Source organism: Loxodonta africana, chromosome 3 (genome assembly GCF_030014295.1).
Source record: "Loxodonta africana isolate mLoxAfr1 chromosome 3, mLoxAfr1.hap2, whole genome shotgun sequence".
NCBI classification, from domain to species: domain Eukaryota; kingdom Metazoa; phylum Chordata; class Mammalia; order Proboscidea; family Elephantidae; genus Loxodonta; species Loxodonta africana.
This window is the reverse complement of record NC_087344.1, coordinates 1,134,858-1,148,679: the sequence shown is the minus strand read 5'-3', so window position 1 is coordinate 1,148,679 and position 13,822 is coordinate 1,134,858. Positions and strand designations below refer to the sequence as shown.

The 13,822-nt window shown below is 57.7% G+C and overlaps 1 protein-coding gene across 6 annotated transcripts in view; it reads right to left on the bottom strand.

Annotated features, from left to right (window-relative positions):
• Window positions 1–498: 498 nt before the first annotated feature.
• DAZAP1 (DAZ associated protein 1) overlaps window positions 499–13,822 on the bottom strand; it is a 28,458-nt gene continuing 15,134 nt past the window's right edge. For 3 of the 6 annotated variants that reach the window (XM_023541764.2, XM_003422527.3, XM_010601860.3), the window contains exons 6-12: window positions 13,678–13,726; window positions 10,110–10,192; window positions 7,222–7,375; window positions 5,117–5,146; window positions 4,779–4,919; window positions 3,432–3,608; window positions 499–1,438 (exon numbers count right to left, since the gene is read on the bottom strand). In XM_023541764.2, the coding sequence (XP_023397532.1) occupies window positions 1,263–1,438; window positions 3,432–3,608; window positions 4,779–4,919; window positions 5,117–5,146; window positions 7,222–7,375; window positions 10,110–10,192; window positions 13,678–13,726 (810 nt within the window). In that variant the 3' untranslated portion in view covers window positions 499–1,262. The remainder of the gene's footprint in view (window positions 1,439–3,431; window positions 3,609–4,778; window positions 4,920–5,116; window positions 5,147–7,221; window positions 7,376–10,109; window positions 10,193–13,677; window positions 13,727–13,822) is intronic. The other 3 variants (XM_023541765.2, XM_010601859.2, XM_023541766.1) reach the window with 2 other exon arrangements.

Genomic DNA, 13,822 nt, shown 5'->3' with positions numbered 1-13,822 from the left:
GTGTCCAGTGCTGGCTAGCTTCAGGCCCATCCCAAGGCTGGCACCTAGGCCCCTCTGGCCTTGAGCTGCAGACCTCGCCCTCTCCCCAGGGTCCTGCTGCGGAGTGTCCTGCACTGCACACGACCACTGAGGCGAACAGTCCGGTTTACAGCAGTCAGGACACCTGCCTGGGCCACACCCCAGGGGTCACCTTTCTCAGGGGCTTTCCTTGGCAGTGGTCACTGACTGTCCCTTGGGCCCTTCAGGTTGGACTCCCACGTGCATCGAGAAGGGGCTTCAACTTCCTCTACTGGGACAGGCCCCCAAATGATCACCATGGACACAGGGGAGCCCCGGTCCTGGCCCATACTCAACCTCAGCCTGCTCCAGTAGGGGCACCTGGCCTCCCTGCCCAGCCCCCCGCAAAAGCTACGCTCAGGAGCACCCTGAGGCTCGTGGTACCCTGAGATCCAGAGCTCAGCCCAGAACCCAGGCTGGGAAAGAATGGACACACAGGAGTTTCTAATCCAAATGCACGTCTCTTTATTCAAACCAGGGTCAGACTGGTCAGCAGGAAACACACTGACACCACGCGCCCGAGGAGGTCAGCTTCTGACAAGGCCTCACGCCACCAGGGTCCAAACTGGGCCGGGCTGGACACATGGCCCAGCAGCCCAAGCTGACCCCGGGTGCCTGGGAACACTGCCAGTCAGTTGGTTGACAAAAGCAAGGAATAAACAGAAACAAAACACACTCAGTAGACTTCTTCTTTAAGCTCCCAGAGTTTCTGGACCAACAAGTCCCAAACCCCAAAGCCAGAGCGAGAGAACAAGACAGGCACCCTCGCGTCCTTCAGTGCTGACGGAAACCCTGCTTTAAATTAAAAAATAAGCCAGGATACAGCGTAGAAAATTTCTCTTAAAAATCTCACAATTTGTAAATGTATATTTTTTTTCTCTCAACATAAAAGTTTACAATATATGGTAACACAAAAGGCTCAGGAAAATAATTTCAGAAAAAATAAAAGGAAGAAAAAGAAACCTGAAGTTTTGAATTAAAGCTGAAGACAATTTTTTAAAACCCTGTTGTTTAAACCAGTGACTTTTTTTTTTATTGTGCTGATGGGTTAAAGAAAGAAATATAGTTAAAAACTTCAGTCCAAACACCCCCAGCGCCTCGCCTCCAGAAGCCTGCTGCCCGCCCCTCCCCGCCCCGTCAGGTGTGATTGTCACGCGGTCACAAGTCTGGGGCCGTCGGTTGGTCTTGGCTGCGCCGCGGGCTGCCTAGCGTCGGTAAGGGTGGAATCCCTGCACGTTGTGGTTCTGACCTCGGCCAAAGCCACTTCCGCCGGCAGGAGGGCCTCCCGATCCTGGCACTGAGGGTCCTCCGTAGGAGGGGGGCTGCTGGCTGGGGTCTGAGAAACCCTGTCCGAAGCCACTCAAGTCCTGTCCGTAACCTGCTGGGAGGGGAGAGTCCTGTTAGCATCGGCCAGGAGCATGTGGCCATGTCTCAGGTGCTCCACTACCCACGCATGGGGCCTGTCCTCCAGTCAGCGCCAGACGCCGCACGAGAGGACGGTGACCAAGCAAGACCCGTGCTCGCCTGTGCCAGGGCGTGAGGGTGCCAGCACCTGTCGTCCCAGCTCTGGCAGGGAGAGAAGCCCACGGAGTTTCTGAGGAGTTCTCGATTCCCCACAGCCCTCTCCGAATCACCGGGACAGGCTGTGGACAAGCTGCCCCCGCACAGGAGAAGCAACTTCAGACCACAAGGACCCGGGCCTGCGCTGAACTGCTTCCCCACTCATCCCAGCAGGAACAGGATAGGGTGGGCACTTCAGTAGCTGAGGCTAGAAGGCCTTCAAATTTGGAAACACATCAGACACGCTGCGGACAAGTGGTTCTAGAAAGTTCTCCAGCAGTGTGCACTGGGAGCCAAAGCACAGCCCATGTCCCCTCAAGGGTGGCAGTTCCTAGGTACCCACCATCATCCCCGGCCAGGCCCAAGTCCTGTGGCATCCTCTTTCCCCTGGGGTGCGGGCCTGGGCACGACAGTCTAATTTCTGCAGGCCACAAGACAGCGTGGCCGTCGAGTGGCTCAAGTGAGGGAGTGGGCACACCCGCTGGCCAAGGCCCTCCCGCATCATTGCCTCGTGGGTGGTAATGGGCTCTGGGACCCAGAACTGGCATCCGAGGCTTGGCTGGTGTCCCTGAGCAGGCGGTAGGTGAGGGCAGCCCTCGTTCCAGCAGACAGGAGGGGTCCCAGGAGGAGTGCCACCTACCTAGGCCACATCACTGCTCGGCCTGACCATAAGAGAGTAAACAAAGCAGGGGCCCGAAGCCTGCTGGGTCTGGAGAATAGGAACCCAGGCCTGGTGAGAAAGGAGACCAGGGTGACGAACCCTGAGGCTGCCTGCACAGGAGCGGCACGCACAGCCCCGGGCCACACGCACCCCTGCTCGCCATGAACTCGCTACTCTGCGGGGCCAGGTGTCCAACACCACAGGGGATACAGGACCGCAGCCCAGGGTCCTGTCTGGCCAGGCCTCAGGGCAGGGACTAGGTGGGGGGTGGGGTGGGTTGGGCCACATGTGGCTCAGGCTGAGACAGTGGTTGTGGCTCAGCTCCTCCTGCCAGACAGAAGGGGCATGGCGGTGTGCGGCCATGAGTGCGTGTACACACACGTATGCATGCAGTATGTGTGCGTGTAAGCGTGCACGTGTGAACATGTGCCTGTCTGCGCATGTGTGCCCATGCTCATGTGGGCAGAACTACCTGGGGTGACCAGGGTGACGTCCAGAACCCGAGTCCTGCCCTGTGTCCTGAGTATAAACACAGCCTGGCAATCTGACAACTCCACAAGCCACCCCCTTCCAGGCCAAGCATGGAGGTCCCTGCACACCATGTCACCTCATATCAGCACAATCTGATGTCCAGACACCGGCTGCAGCTCCAGCATCGTCTGTCTGGAAGCCTGAGCATACACACCCTGCACCCGTCCACCCCTCGCCATGCCCAGGGGAGGTGGGTGACACCCCCAGGTGGTTTGCCTAGAGCACCTGATGGCAGTAAAGCCTGTCACAGCACCCCACAGGGACATGGAGCCCTAAGCCTGCACCTGCACGGGCTCCCGGCTCAGGGTGTCTCAGCCCCACATCCTCCCTGCTCGGTCACAGCCTAGAGCTCCCAGACCAGCTGAACCCCAAGGTTCCGGAATCTGAGGCTCTCCTATGACCAGCACTTTGTGCTTTGACCCTGACCAGACCCAAGAGAAGGTAAACACTCACTTTCTGGTTGCCATACCCTCCCGTGCGGCCTCTGACTGACCTCCAGCCAGCACTGTAGTAACTCACAGCGGAGGGGAGAAGGCAGAAGCTACAGGGCCATGTCCCCGAGCGTCGGGGACAGGATGCCACATGGCTGGGTGTGGCGGGAGGTACTGCCTGACGGACTTACCATACTGACTATAGGGGAAGTCAGGCTGTGCCGTCGGGGGTTTGCTCATGTCCGGGGCAGCCTGAGAAGGAGGCGGAGGGAAGGCCAGTGGCGCTGCCCCAGGAGTGGCCGGGGGAGGAGGGACCCCTGGAGGTGCAAACTGGTCAGGCGGCGGAGGCGGAGGCCCGTAGCCAAAGCCTGGAACAAACAAGAGAGAAAGGCAAAGGGCCATGTGCAGCCAAAGCCAAGAGCAGGTGGTGCCCGGCCCAGTGTCAGGAACCCCCCAGGAAATTCACCCCTGGGCAGACCCCAGAGATGCCCACAGCCTCAGACCGTGTGGCTGCAGCCCTGGCCTTAGCCCTGAGGAACAGACCTACACTGGGAAAAGATTCACACGCCAAGTGTCCTTAGGATGACTGAGCAGAACTGGAACCCAGGACATCATGCCAACGGGGTATCAAGCAGGTGTGGTGTGGGAATGTGCACGCTATAGAAAGGACCAGACGGCCACCCAGAGTGAAGCACCAGCCACGTGCTCCAGGAAGACAGGTGATCCAAGAGCACCGTGAAGGACAGCTGGGCGAGGCCCCAGAACCCCCAGCCCCAGTGGTCACCTGGCTTTACAAATGGTCACCAGTCTGTCGCTGCCCAGTCCTCAACCCTAGGGCAGGGCCAGCAGATGGCGTGCGTGAGGGCCGCACAGCCTGTCGTCAAGCCTGCGTTTCTGAGCCTCTGTCTAGACTACAGACCAGACCCAGGTTGGGATGTACTTGCAAGTGGGAAATGTACCCTGGGCCTCAGACTCAGAACAAAGAGAACGTGAGCTATTTCATCCCACTTATGGCACAGTGCCCGTCTTTGGGATACGCTGGGATAAATGAAATATATTTAATGGGCTCCACCAACTTCCTTTGACTCTGTCAGCAGGGCTAACTAGGAGACAGACCATCACGGTGCAGGGCCTGCAGGTATGAGGGCCAGCTCTCCGCCAGAGAGGACAGTCAGGCGAGAACTGAGCGTCCCCTCAGCTTGTGTGAAAGACTGAGGACGTCTGGGCCGCTCACCAAGGAGGATGTCGGGGAGGGGGGTGTCCACCTGTACACTCAAGTGTTAGAACACGCGGCCTCACAGCACAGACATCACTGTGCTGACAGCAGATACACGACCCTTTTCGTGTTCTCCAGAAAGGGGTGCTGGGCAGTGGCCCGGCTCCAAACTTGCCCCTACCACGACAGCACCAGAGTTACAATTAGCTTGCTCCTAGATGTGGAGCTAAGGCCTTCCTCTGCATGTATCTGGCCCCACAGAGGACGACTGCCTGAGGCCCAAGGGCTATAACCTCTGTGCTGGCCTCCCTGTCAGACTTACTGAACTGAGGAGGGGCGCCATAGCCCTGGGGGAAGCCCTGCGGTGGGGGGAACCCCCCAGGCGGCGTGGACACAATATAGGAGGTGAATGGCGGGGGCGGTGGGGGTGCTCCTCTCCCCGCGGGGGGCGGTCCATAGCCACCTGTAAGAGAGAAGGCAGGTGAGGGTGCATCCGATGTCACCTGACCCGTGCAGGCCCCGCCACCCAGGGCCCCTCACCCTCCAGGGACAGGTGCCACAGCCACCCTGGGCCACGGGGAACCTGGACCACCTGAGTGGAGGCCAGAACCATGCAACTCGAGTTCTATATGTAGCGCTTTTTAAGAAGTGTGGCCTTACCGATTGCCTGTCCTGCTGGCACCCACATTCCTAAACAGAGAACAGAAGAGGATTGGTGCTGCGTGACATCGTTCCCAGCAATGACTTGCTGAGCCCACCAGGCACCAAATACACCCCCCAAGACCCAAGCAGCCTGCCCACCCAGTGAGCTCCTGCGAAGCCCAAGCCAGAGCAGTGGGCATTTCTGCCTCCGAGTCGACTCTTCACCCACCCTCTCCTCTGCCATGCTCTGGGGAGATGGCACTGTGCTGAGACTTTCCTGAGTGTTTACTAAATGGACGAGAAACGATGTCCGAGCTCTAAGAAGCTGCATGAGACACCTGTACAGTTGACAGCCCCAGAGAGAGGAGAGCTGCCTCCCGGGATGCCCCAGACATATGGGTAGACAGAGCAGATGCCAGCCTGTTACCCAGGCAGAGGTCCCTAGCAGCCCCAGTCCCCCTGCCCAGGTGCATCAACAGAAGTGTCTTGGAAGGGCTGGAGGGGAATACGGGGGCGGGGGGGAGGGGGGAAGGGAGAGGTGAGGCACTGGAAGACACCAGGTGGGGATGGCCAGTCAGGCTGGGGGCTTGGGGTGGCGGCCACGAAGCTCTGGGTCTTGACATATTGGTGGAGACGAGGGTGTCTGTCTCACAGAAAACAGCCACAGCAGCTGTGTTTTATTTTGTAGTACAAATTAATTTTTAGAAGAGAAAACTCCCGAGAGCCGCAAGGCATCCAAAGCCAGAGTGAGAGGGCTCACAGGTTGGAGGGGAGTGGGGTACCCAGCTGTGCCGAGCTCCAGGCACCTCCCGTTCCCTGGGAAGCGTGGAGGCACAAAGGGGAGTCCATGAAGTCCTTTGTGGGGTGTGGACCCAGCGGCCAGAGGAGATGGGTCAGGTGCTCCCCCTCCTGTGATAAGAAGCAGGCCTGGTATCCCGCAAAGCCAGTTTGTACCCACCCTCCAGCTCACACCATTTCTAGCCTTGGTCTGTGAGTTTCTTAAGAAACTCAAGGCTGCATTGTCAATCCAGAAATGACCAGGATCTGGGGGCTCCTGGAGGCCCCAAAGCCTCTGATGGCCAACCAGAAGGGGGAGGTACCCACGCAGGCCCCCTGGGAGGCGCCTGCCATTTCAGTGTGACTTGACTGTTCCTCTGCTGGCCCAGACGCATCCCATCCTTTGTGTCCTGAAGAGCGAGGCTCACGGGAATCCTCCCAGGTCGCCCAGCCCTCTGGCCCTCTCTTGAACAGCCTGTGACAGTCCTGAGCCAGTCCAGGAGGACACATACAACCTGGCTGACGCCAGACAGATGGGACGCTCAGGAGCGGGTGCTGAGGAGCTGGGACCAGGCCCCTTCTGCTCTGCGCGTGCTAGGTACGCAGAGAAGCAAGGGACGGACACGCCCTCAAATCGTGGGCACTTGATCTGAACTGCGGCCACGTCAGCTTCAACATGCCCAAGGCCACTTGCCTGATGCCCATCTTGGCTCCCCATCCAGCACGGGCTGCCAGCCCCCCCGCCTCCAAGCTTGCCTGCCAGCACTGCCTAGCCCTTTCCTGCACGGAAGCGACATTTTGTGAAGACGGTTTTGACAGCATCAAAGATCTCACCACGGCCCCTCCTCCCCACCCTGATCCTGCTAGAGGACAGGCATCTGTCCAAAGCCAGGTAGGCAGCAGGAGCAAGGTGCAGCCACACTGGCAGGCACACTGACCCCTCTGCTGAGGCTGGACAGGGGGGCAGTTAAAGGGGACACTTGGGTGCCTAAGCATGGGGCTAGCTCCTCAAGCAGCCATGACACCTGTGTGAGCAAGCAACGAGCTACGCCAGCCCCTGAGGTCTGAGGGGGATGTCCCGTTTTTGCCTCCGTGTGCTCCTGCACCACCCTTATGACCCCTGACCCCAAGGAGATGTATTCAACCATGAGGTCTGGGGGAAGAAGCCCAGAAGCCCGAGCCACTGCACCTCACGGCCCACAGGGTGCAGGCTCATGGCCCAAAGGGTGCTCAGGCCACATACCCCACCAGGCCCAGGGGTCCCTGCCTGTTCCCTTAGCCTGTCAGGTGTTGGCAGGCTCCCTCCCTCCCCGACACTGGGCTGTTAGAGCCACACAGGGCCTTACCTTGCGGGCCGTATCCTTGCTGCCACGTAGGTGGGGGCTGGCCGGCCCAGCCGTTGGCGGCATTGGGCACGATCCTGCTACCCCACTGGCTGGCCCCCGGCTGGCCGGGAGCCTGGCTCTTGCTGTCGCGAGGCTCTGCCCGCTTCACTTCCACCTAGACAAACCGAGCTGAGGTTTAGGGAGCAGTCGCCGGTCCCAAACCCCTTCCCATTAGACACACCCGCAGGTAACTTACAACTACACTTAGCAACTTATGACTTAAGACTAAAAACTTAACTATAAACCTTATTTAGGCCGGTAGCTTTTTCTTTTCTCTTTAAGAAGTGTTTTATTTTTTTGTTTAAAAAAATGTTTCTCAGGTACAACAGGTACAACTGGAAGCCAGACCGGCCCTGCACGGAGGCCAGGGTTGAGCGCCGGGCCCTCAGGGACAGGGCAGCAGCAGCGCCCTCCAAAGGCCTCGAGAGACATGAGGCAAAGCAACCGACTCCTCCAACCACCTCAGCCTCACCTGGGCCCCGGCCACAGGAGCCGGACCCCGGGCTGTGGCCACGTGGGGACACCAAGGGCCCCCCTAGCCCGAGCCCACCCCACCGCCTGCAATTTGAGCTCATACCTGAGAAACACAGTTGGTTTGTTTACTTAAGGTTTTTATTTAAAATGTCTAATGGAAGATAAACACTTACCTTCCCCAGGCTAACGCTTAAAGAATCTTAATTAACTCAAAACAATGTCAGAGGGAATGGATGTGGTAGAGAATCTTACGTTACATCTAACAAAAAAGTCAACAAACATGCAATCAAATGGACGTTGGAATCAGTAAGCGATCTTCATACTGTGTCTGCCCAGGTGGGGAGGGGCGGGGCGCGCCCCAGGGCCTGGACACACCTGGCCCACTTACGCTGAGGGCTACGGCCACAGAGCGCGTCCCCTGAAGACGGGGACAGACTCTGAGCAGCACGCACCGACCCCGCTCGATGGCAGCCTTAGCGTTTGTGCACCCCGGGCTGTTCTGATCTCGTGGTGAGTTTTAACAGGCACGAGGATAAAGATGGCCACCAACCACCGTGGGAGCCGCTTTGGGGCTCGGTATTAGCATTCAGAATTCTTTCAGCTCTGCCTGAAAACCCTTCCTGGCGAAGAACAAACGGGAAGCTGCCTCTGCGGCTGCGCCCCCACCCCTCGAGGCCCTGAGAACATGCACGTGATGGAATACACCCCCCTCAGCTGAAGGTGGGCAGGAGGAGGACCAAAGGACCCGTCGCAAAGAGCTCAAGTTAATGAGTCTTCGCACAGCTTCCAGGGAGCCAGGTCCCAGCTCACCAAGCAATGCCAACCTTGTGACTTGAAGGAAGCCCTCTCTGCCCTCTTCCTCCTGGATGCTAACTGCTGACCAGGCCTTGAGCACACTGGCGGCGGAAACCCCCATTTCACTGAGGGTGTCACCTTGTCCGCAGACCAGTGGTGGCCTGGGGACAGGCAGCTGGGTCAGAGGTCAGCTGAGCCTGGAGCTAGCTCTACGGGAGGGAGCCCCAGTCTCAGCTCTGTGCTCAGTACCTAAGTCAGACATAGCTGTTTCCCACAAATCTACAGGCACCCTGGGAAGACTCCCAAGCACAGAGGCAGACCCGTGCGCTCAGTGGAACTCTTCCTGCCCCACGATTGTCCTAGCTGTCAACATTCTAGGCCATGTCACAGTACCTGGACATCCGAGCACAGCGTCCTTTGACCTCGGGCTGAGCGGCTGCACACCTGGCAACCTGCACGCTAGCTGACGCTATGAGCCAAGGAGGTGGCACAGGGGCTGCTGGTCCTCCTGCCGTCAGGTTCAGGTGGGCTCACTGAGACTGCAACTAACGCTAGGTGTAAGAATAGGCTACACTGTTTCTGAACCTGCAGTGCAGTGGTACAGCTGAAGGGGGCTGTGACTACAGGTACAATACCCTGCTTGATACTGAAGAACAGCCATGGTCTCGCCAGAAGGGCAGACAGCCTTAGGCTGGGGCAGGAGAACGTTGACTGCGCCCAGGACCGTGAGGCTGGCTTGGAATCTCAGAAGCTGGCTACTAGCTGTGTACGCTGAGCTGGCTTTAAAAGACCCAGCAGGAACCCTGAAAAAAACGGGGAGCCCCGAGCAACTGTAAAATATCCCACCCCATGTAATTTCTACCAATTACTCGCTGGGGAGTTAAGATCTCAGAGATTTAGGGTGCAGAAAGAATGACCATTTCAGGACCCCTTTCTGACACGTGCCTGACCCTAACTCACTGGGGAACAAAGCTGTGAAAAAGTGGGCGGACTAGCTCCCTCTCCCCGCTCACCTCCGTGGCAGCAACACAGTATGAAGATGAAACAACCCGGGGTCACTTCACTGCATGGTGGTTAAGTCTATCGAGAGCACGTGGTTGGACCGGAGTTTCACAGTAAGTGACCCGATTTAAAAACACCAATCCTTCATGATGTTTACGTTTCGCTTGTTTTGACATGGGACCTCGGTTCTCCAAGGTCCTCTGCTTGTCCAGCCATCGGGCCAGGACTAGACAATCACATGAGACAGACATCTGAAGGAGTGGTAACTGCAACCAAGCCTGAGGCAACACCGTGGTTCCCCTGGGCCAGCCTGCCTCGGCCATGTGTGCCCTCTTCCTGGAGGCCCTGCCCACCCATCCTTGGGCAGCCCCACCCCCCCACAGCAGAGCTGCTCCGGGACCACCCTGCAGGCAGGCAGCCCCCCACTAGCCACTGCTTCCCGGAGCCATGGGCTCTGTAGCCAGGGTTGCAACAGGCTGCTGGCTGGTTTTCTGAGAAGGGGCATGCTTACCGGGGAAACCCCTGGTTGCCTAAGGCTTGGTTTGGTCTTAAGGTAAAATAAAACTACAACTACACACTTTTTTGCCCATGATGTCGTGAAAATGCATGTTGACAGCCTGGTCCACTGATTGTTCGTCCTCGAAAGTAATAAATCCAAAACCTAGCCAACGACGAAGAGTGAATCAAGGTAGCAGGGTGTTGTGATACAAAACAGGACGATGAACAGTATTAGGGACAGACCGAGGGATCGGCCCGGGTTTCAGCGAAGCAACTGATGGGTGGGCGTACCGCTGGCCCTGCGCTTGGGCCTGGGTGGTGGCCGTCAGCGCTGCCACTCCCGTCTCAGCCGAGCAGGCAGCAAGCCAGGCTGTGGCCTGGGGCTGGGGGCCTTGGATGAACAGAGACCCCCTACCCACCATGGAATGGTAGCCCTGGTGACCGAGGCCATAGGAGGCTCTGCCCTGGACACCCGGGGTCCGCGGGTGAACTCAGGCTCTGTGTTGAGGTCAATCAGGGACTAATAGGGGACAAGGGGTACATGTTTTGGACAGCAGTAGCTGAGACAGTAAAGCAATGAGGGCCTGGCTCCTGTGCGCCCTCAGCTGTCGATGTGGGCCACTGGGGACACACCACCAGAAGAGGCCATGGCTAGAGCCTGGAGAGCTTCCTTATGGGAACACCTGCACGCAGGGGAGCGTGCAGCTAGAGCCCCGCCCTGCCAGCTGTGGGCACTGTATAAGTCTCCGCTTTTCTGAAACCCGGGTTCTCCTCCTCGGCTTGCAATTTGCTTTGCAGCTAGTGCTGACAGCAGCCAAATATCGTTCTAAAGCGTTCAACAGTACAGTATCTATCACAGTTAGTGCCTCACTAAGCTTATCCAACACCGTTGGGTAAGCCCATGGAGTCCTACCAGAGATAATATACGTACGTATATATGTGTATATGTATATAGATATATAATATATGTATATATAGATAAATAAATAAGTAAATAAAATACACAAAGATACAGGCCAAAACGGATTCCAGCAGGTCAAATTCTGCTGTCAGCAGCAAGAGCAAGAGGCATCATGTCATCAAAAAAGAAAAATTTTAAAGGAAAAACAATTTAGTGTCTCCCAAACACGAGAACGTGGCAGTATAAACGAAGTTTGGTTGGTCTGGGCTGAGTGTGACCCCAGCTAAGGGCAGTTCATGCTCACGGGCTACTATTTGGCAGGGGGACTAGATTCCTGGGTGCCCTGTGGACACCCTTCCTTCCCAGGGCACGGGAAGGGCAATGGGCTCCCACCACCCCAGACAGCAGACAGTGGCCAAAGCCTGCAGAAGAACAAAGGATGGCCGCAGAGGGCTATGCGCAGAGCGGGGTCTGCAGAGTGGCCGTGTGGGGGGCGGGGGGGTGCACCGTGAAGCACCGAGCTCGCAGCCGAGCTCACAGCAGCACCGTGGGGCCAGGGTGGAGGGAGGCAGGAAGAGCAAGCTCACCGATGTGGCTGGGGTGGAGCACGCAGTTTAGGGGTCACGGGGGCCAGGGGGCACTGGGAAGAATGGCCCCTCGTGGTGCCCCTCAAGCAGATGAAGTGGGGCTGCATGGCACAGGTGTGCGCGGAGCTGTGGGCAGGAAGACGGGAGCGGGAGGAGAGGCAGCGCCCAGAGTGGAGGTGACAAGATGGCCGGTGAAGCACCACCGGGACTTAGGGCCTTGGTGTGTCCCCAACATGCACACAGGACCACACAGACACGCACATGGATATCCGCAGACGACACGAAACAAAACTGAGGCCGGAGCATGAGGAAGGCAGCGCCCACAGAGACGCAGCTGTACACATGAACACGCAGGGACAGGGCCGAGAGGCGGCTGGGCAGCGGGAGACAGGAGCAGGGTGAGGCAAGAGAAATTGGGCCACCAGGCGCCCATGGGAAAGGGTGCCAGCGCTAGTTCTACAGGGTCAAGTGCCGCTGATGGCGGTGGACAGGTAGAGACACCGAGACACTCACGAGACACACGTACAGAACCCTGTGTGAGAACTGCATCCCTGGTCTGAAACCCCGAGATGGGGATGGGAGAGACAGAGCGAAGGACAGGGAAGAGGCCAGTTTTACTAAGAGGCAAAAAGGGGCAAGAAAACAGGAAGGTGATCTCTGGGGCACCACCCTGACCCTGGCTCGTGCATGCTCCAAGGGAGCCCCCTCCCCCAGAGGACTGGAGTGAGGACGGTGCAACCACGCGGGAGCTGGGGCCCGGGCCAGACCACTGGGGCTTTCTTTCAGCCGGCTCCTCCTGCCCCAGCCAGCGGTGTGGCCGAGAGAACAAGGACCACAGCAGGCGAGGAGGGAGCAGGAAGGCCAGTACTCGGGGTCCCCGCGCACGGAGTTTCACAAGATCAGAGGCGACATTTGGAACAGAACACAGGTGATGAAACAACACATTCCAGAATGTAACGTTTGCTCCAGCTGCAGGAGTGTCTGAAACCACAGGGTCACGTGGTCCCAGTCCTCTGACCCCACAACGGTGCCAGAAGCGAGTCCCGGGTTAAGGAGGCCCCTGGCGCGGAATGTCTAGGGAGTGCGTCTGTCAAGAAGGGGACGTCGCCACCGAGGAGCGGAAGAGAAAACACACTGAAACTTCGTTTACACCCCACTGGAGCAGAGCCCGCGCCCTCCTGACTGCGGAACTGGCCTGTACCTGTGTGATAACACTTAGCACCTGGAGAAGAGAAATCTAGAGAGATCGTTAATCACAAACAATGCAGAGAGAAAGGAAAACAGCTTACTTAACATCACTGTACTTTACTACGAAACACTTAAATATGTCACTAAGCACATACGTCTAAGTTCAAATTCAGACTAAGACTTAACGGCTTACTCGACATGGAGTGAGGAGTACGTAACTTAATCACGAGGAAGAGGAGGGGCGGGAGTTCAAATGGCAAACTATTCTCCAGCATGACGTGAGCATGCTGCGGCCGCGGCGCCTGGCTCGGCACGGGAGACACGGGGGCTGCCGCAGACAGGCCCCCGACCGGCGGCTCCGTGCACACAGCCGGCCCCAAAGCGGCTGATGCACCAAAAACAGAAGGGGGGGACAGACAGCAGCAGCCACCCACAGAGGGTCCAGCGTGGGGACATCACCCAGCTCCATACCCATCAGGACACCGTGACGTGACTCTCCACCTTCCTCCTGCCTGGCCCACTGATTCCAGGGGACCAAAAAGAAAAAGAAATGAAAGAAACAAGAAAGCAGCACGGAGTGGGCTTCAAACAGGGGCAGGGATGTGCCTGACAGCAGGAGGCAGACATCTGGCTACACTGGCACTAACTGAAACCAAGGGACCATCTGAGGCAAAGAAGTTGCAGTGCAAAAAACCACAAATCTTCAATACATGTTTGAAAATAGAAACCATGGTGAAGGTCACGTTGAGATGTAAAAACTCCAAAAGGAGCTAAAAAGTAAAAAGGGTCCACTCTAGCCCAGCCCCAGGGAGCAGACAGACGGGCAGAGGTGCGCCGCACATGGGGCCCGTGTCTACGGGGCTGAGCACCTGGCTGAGGGACTTGCTCCCGGCCGCCGGAGTCTGGGGTGAGATAGTTTGCCATCTGAGGAGAGGAGGAGGAAGCTCCAGGACAAACGAGGTCTGCCTTTACCTCGAGGCCTCTGCTTCTCAGCATCGTAGATCATCACGACTTCCGTGACCTGCAACAGAGAGGATGTGTTCGAGGACCCGGCTGCCACAGCCTGCGGGGCACACCCTCCGCTCATCAGGAATACACCTCAGCTACTACAAAAGAC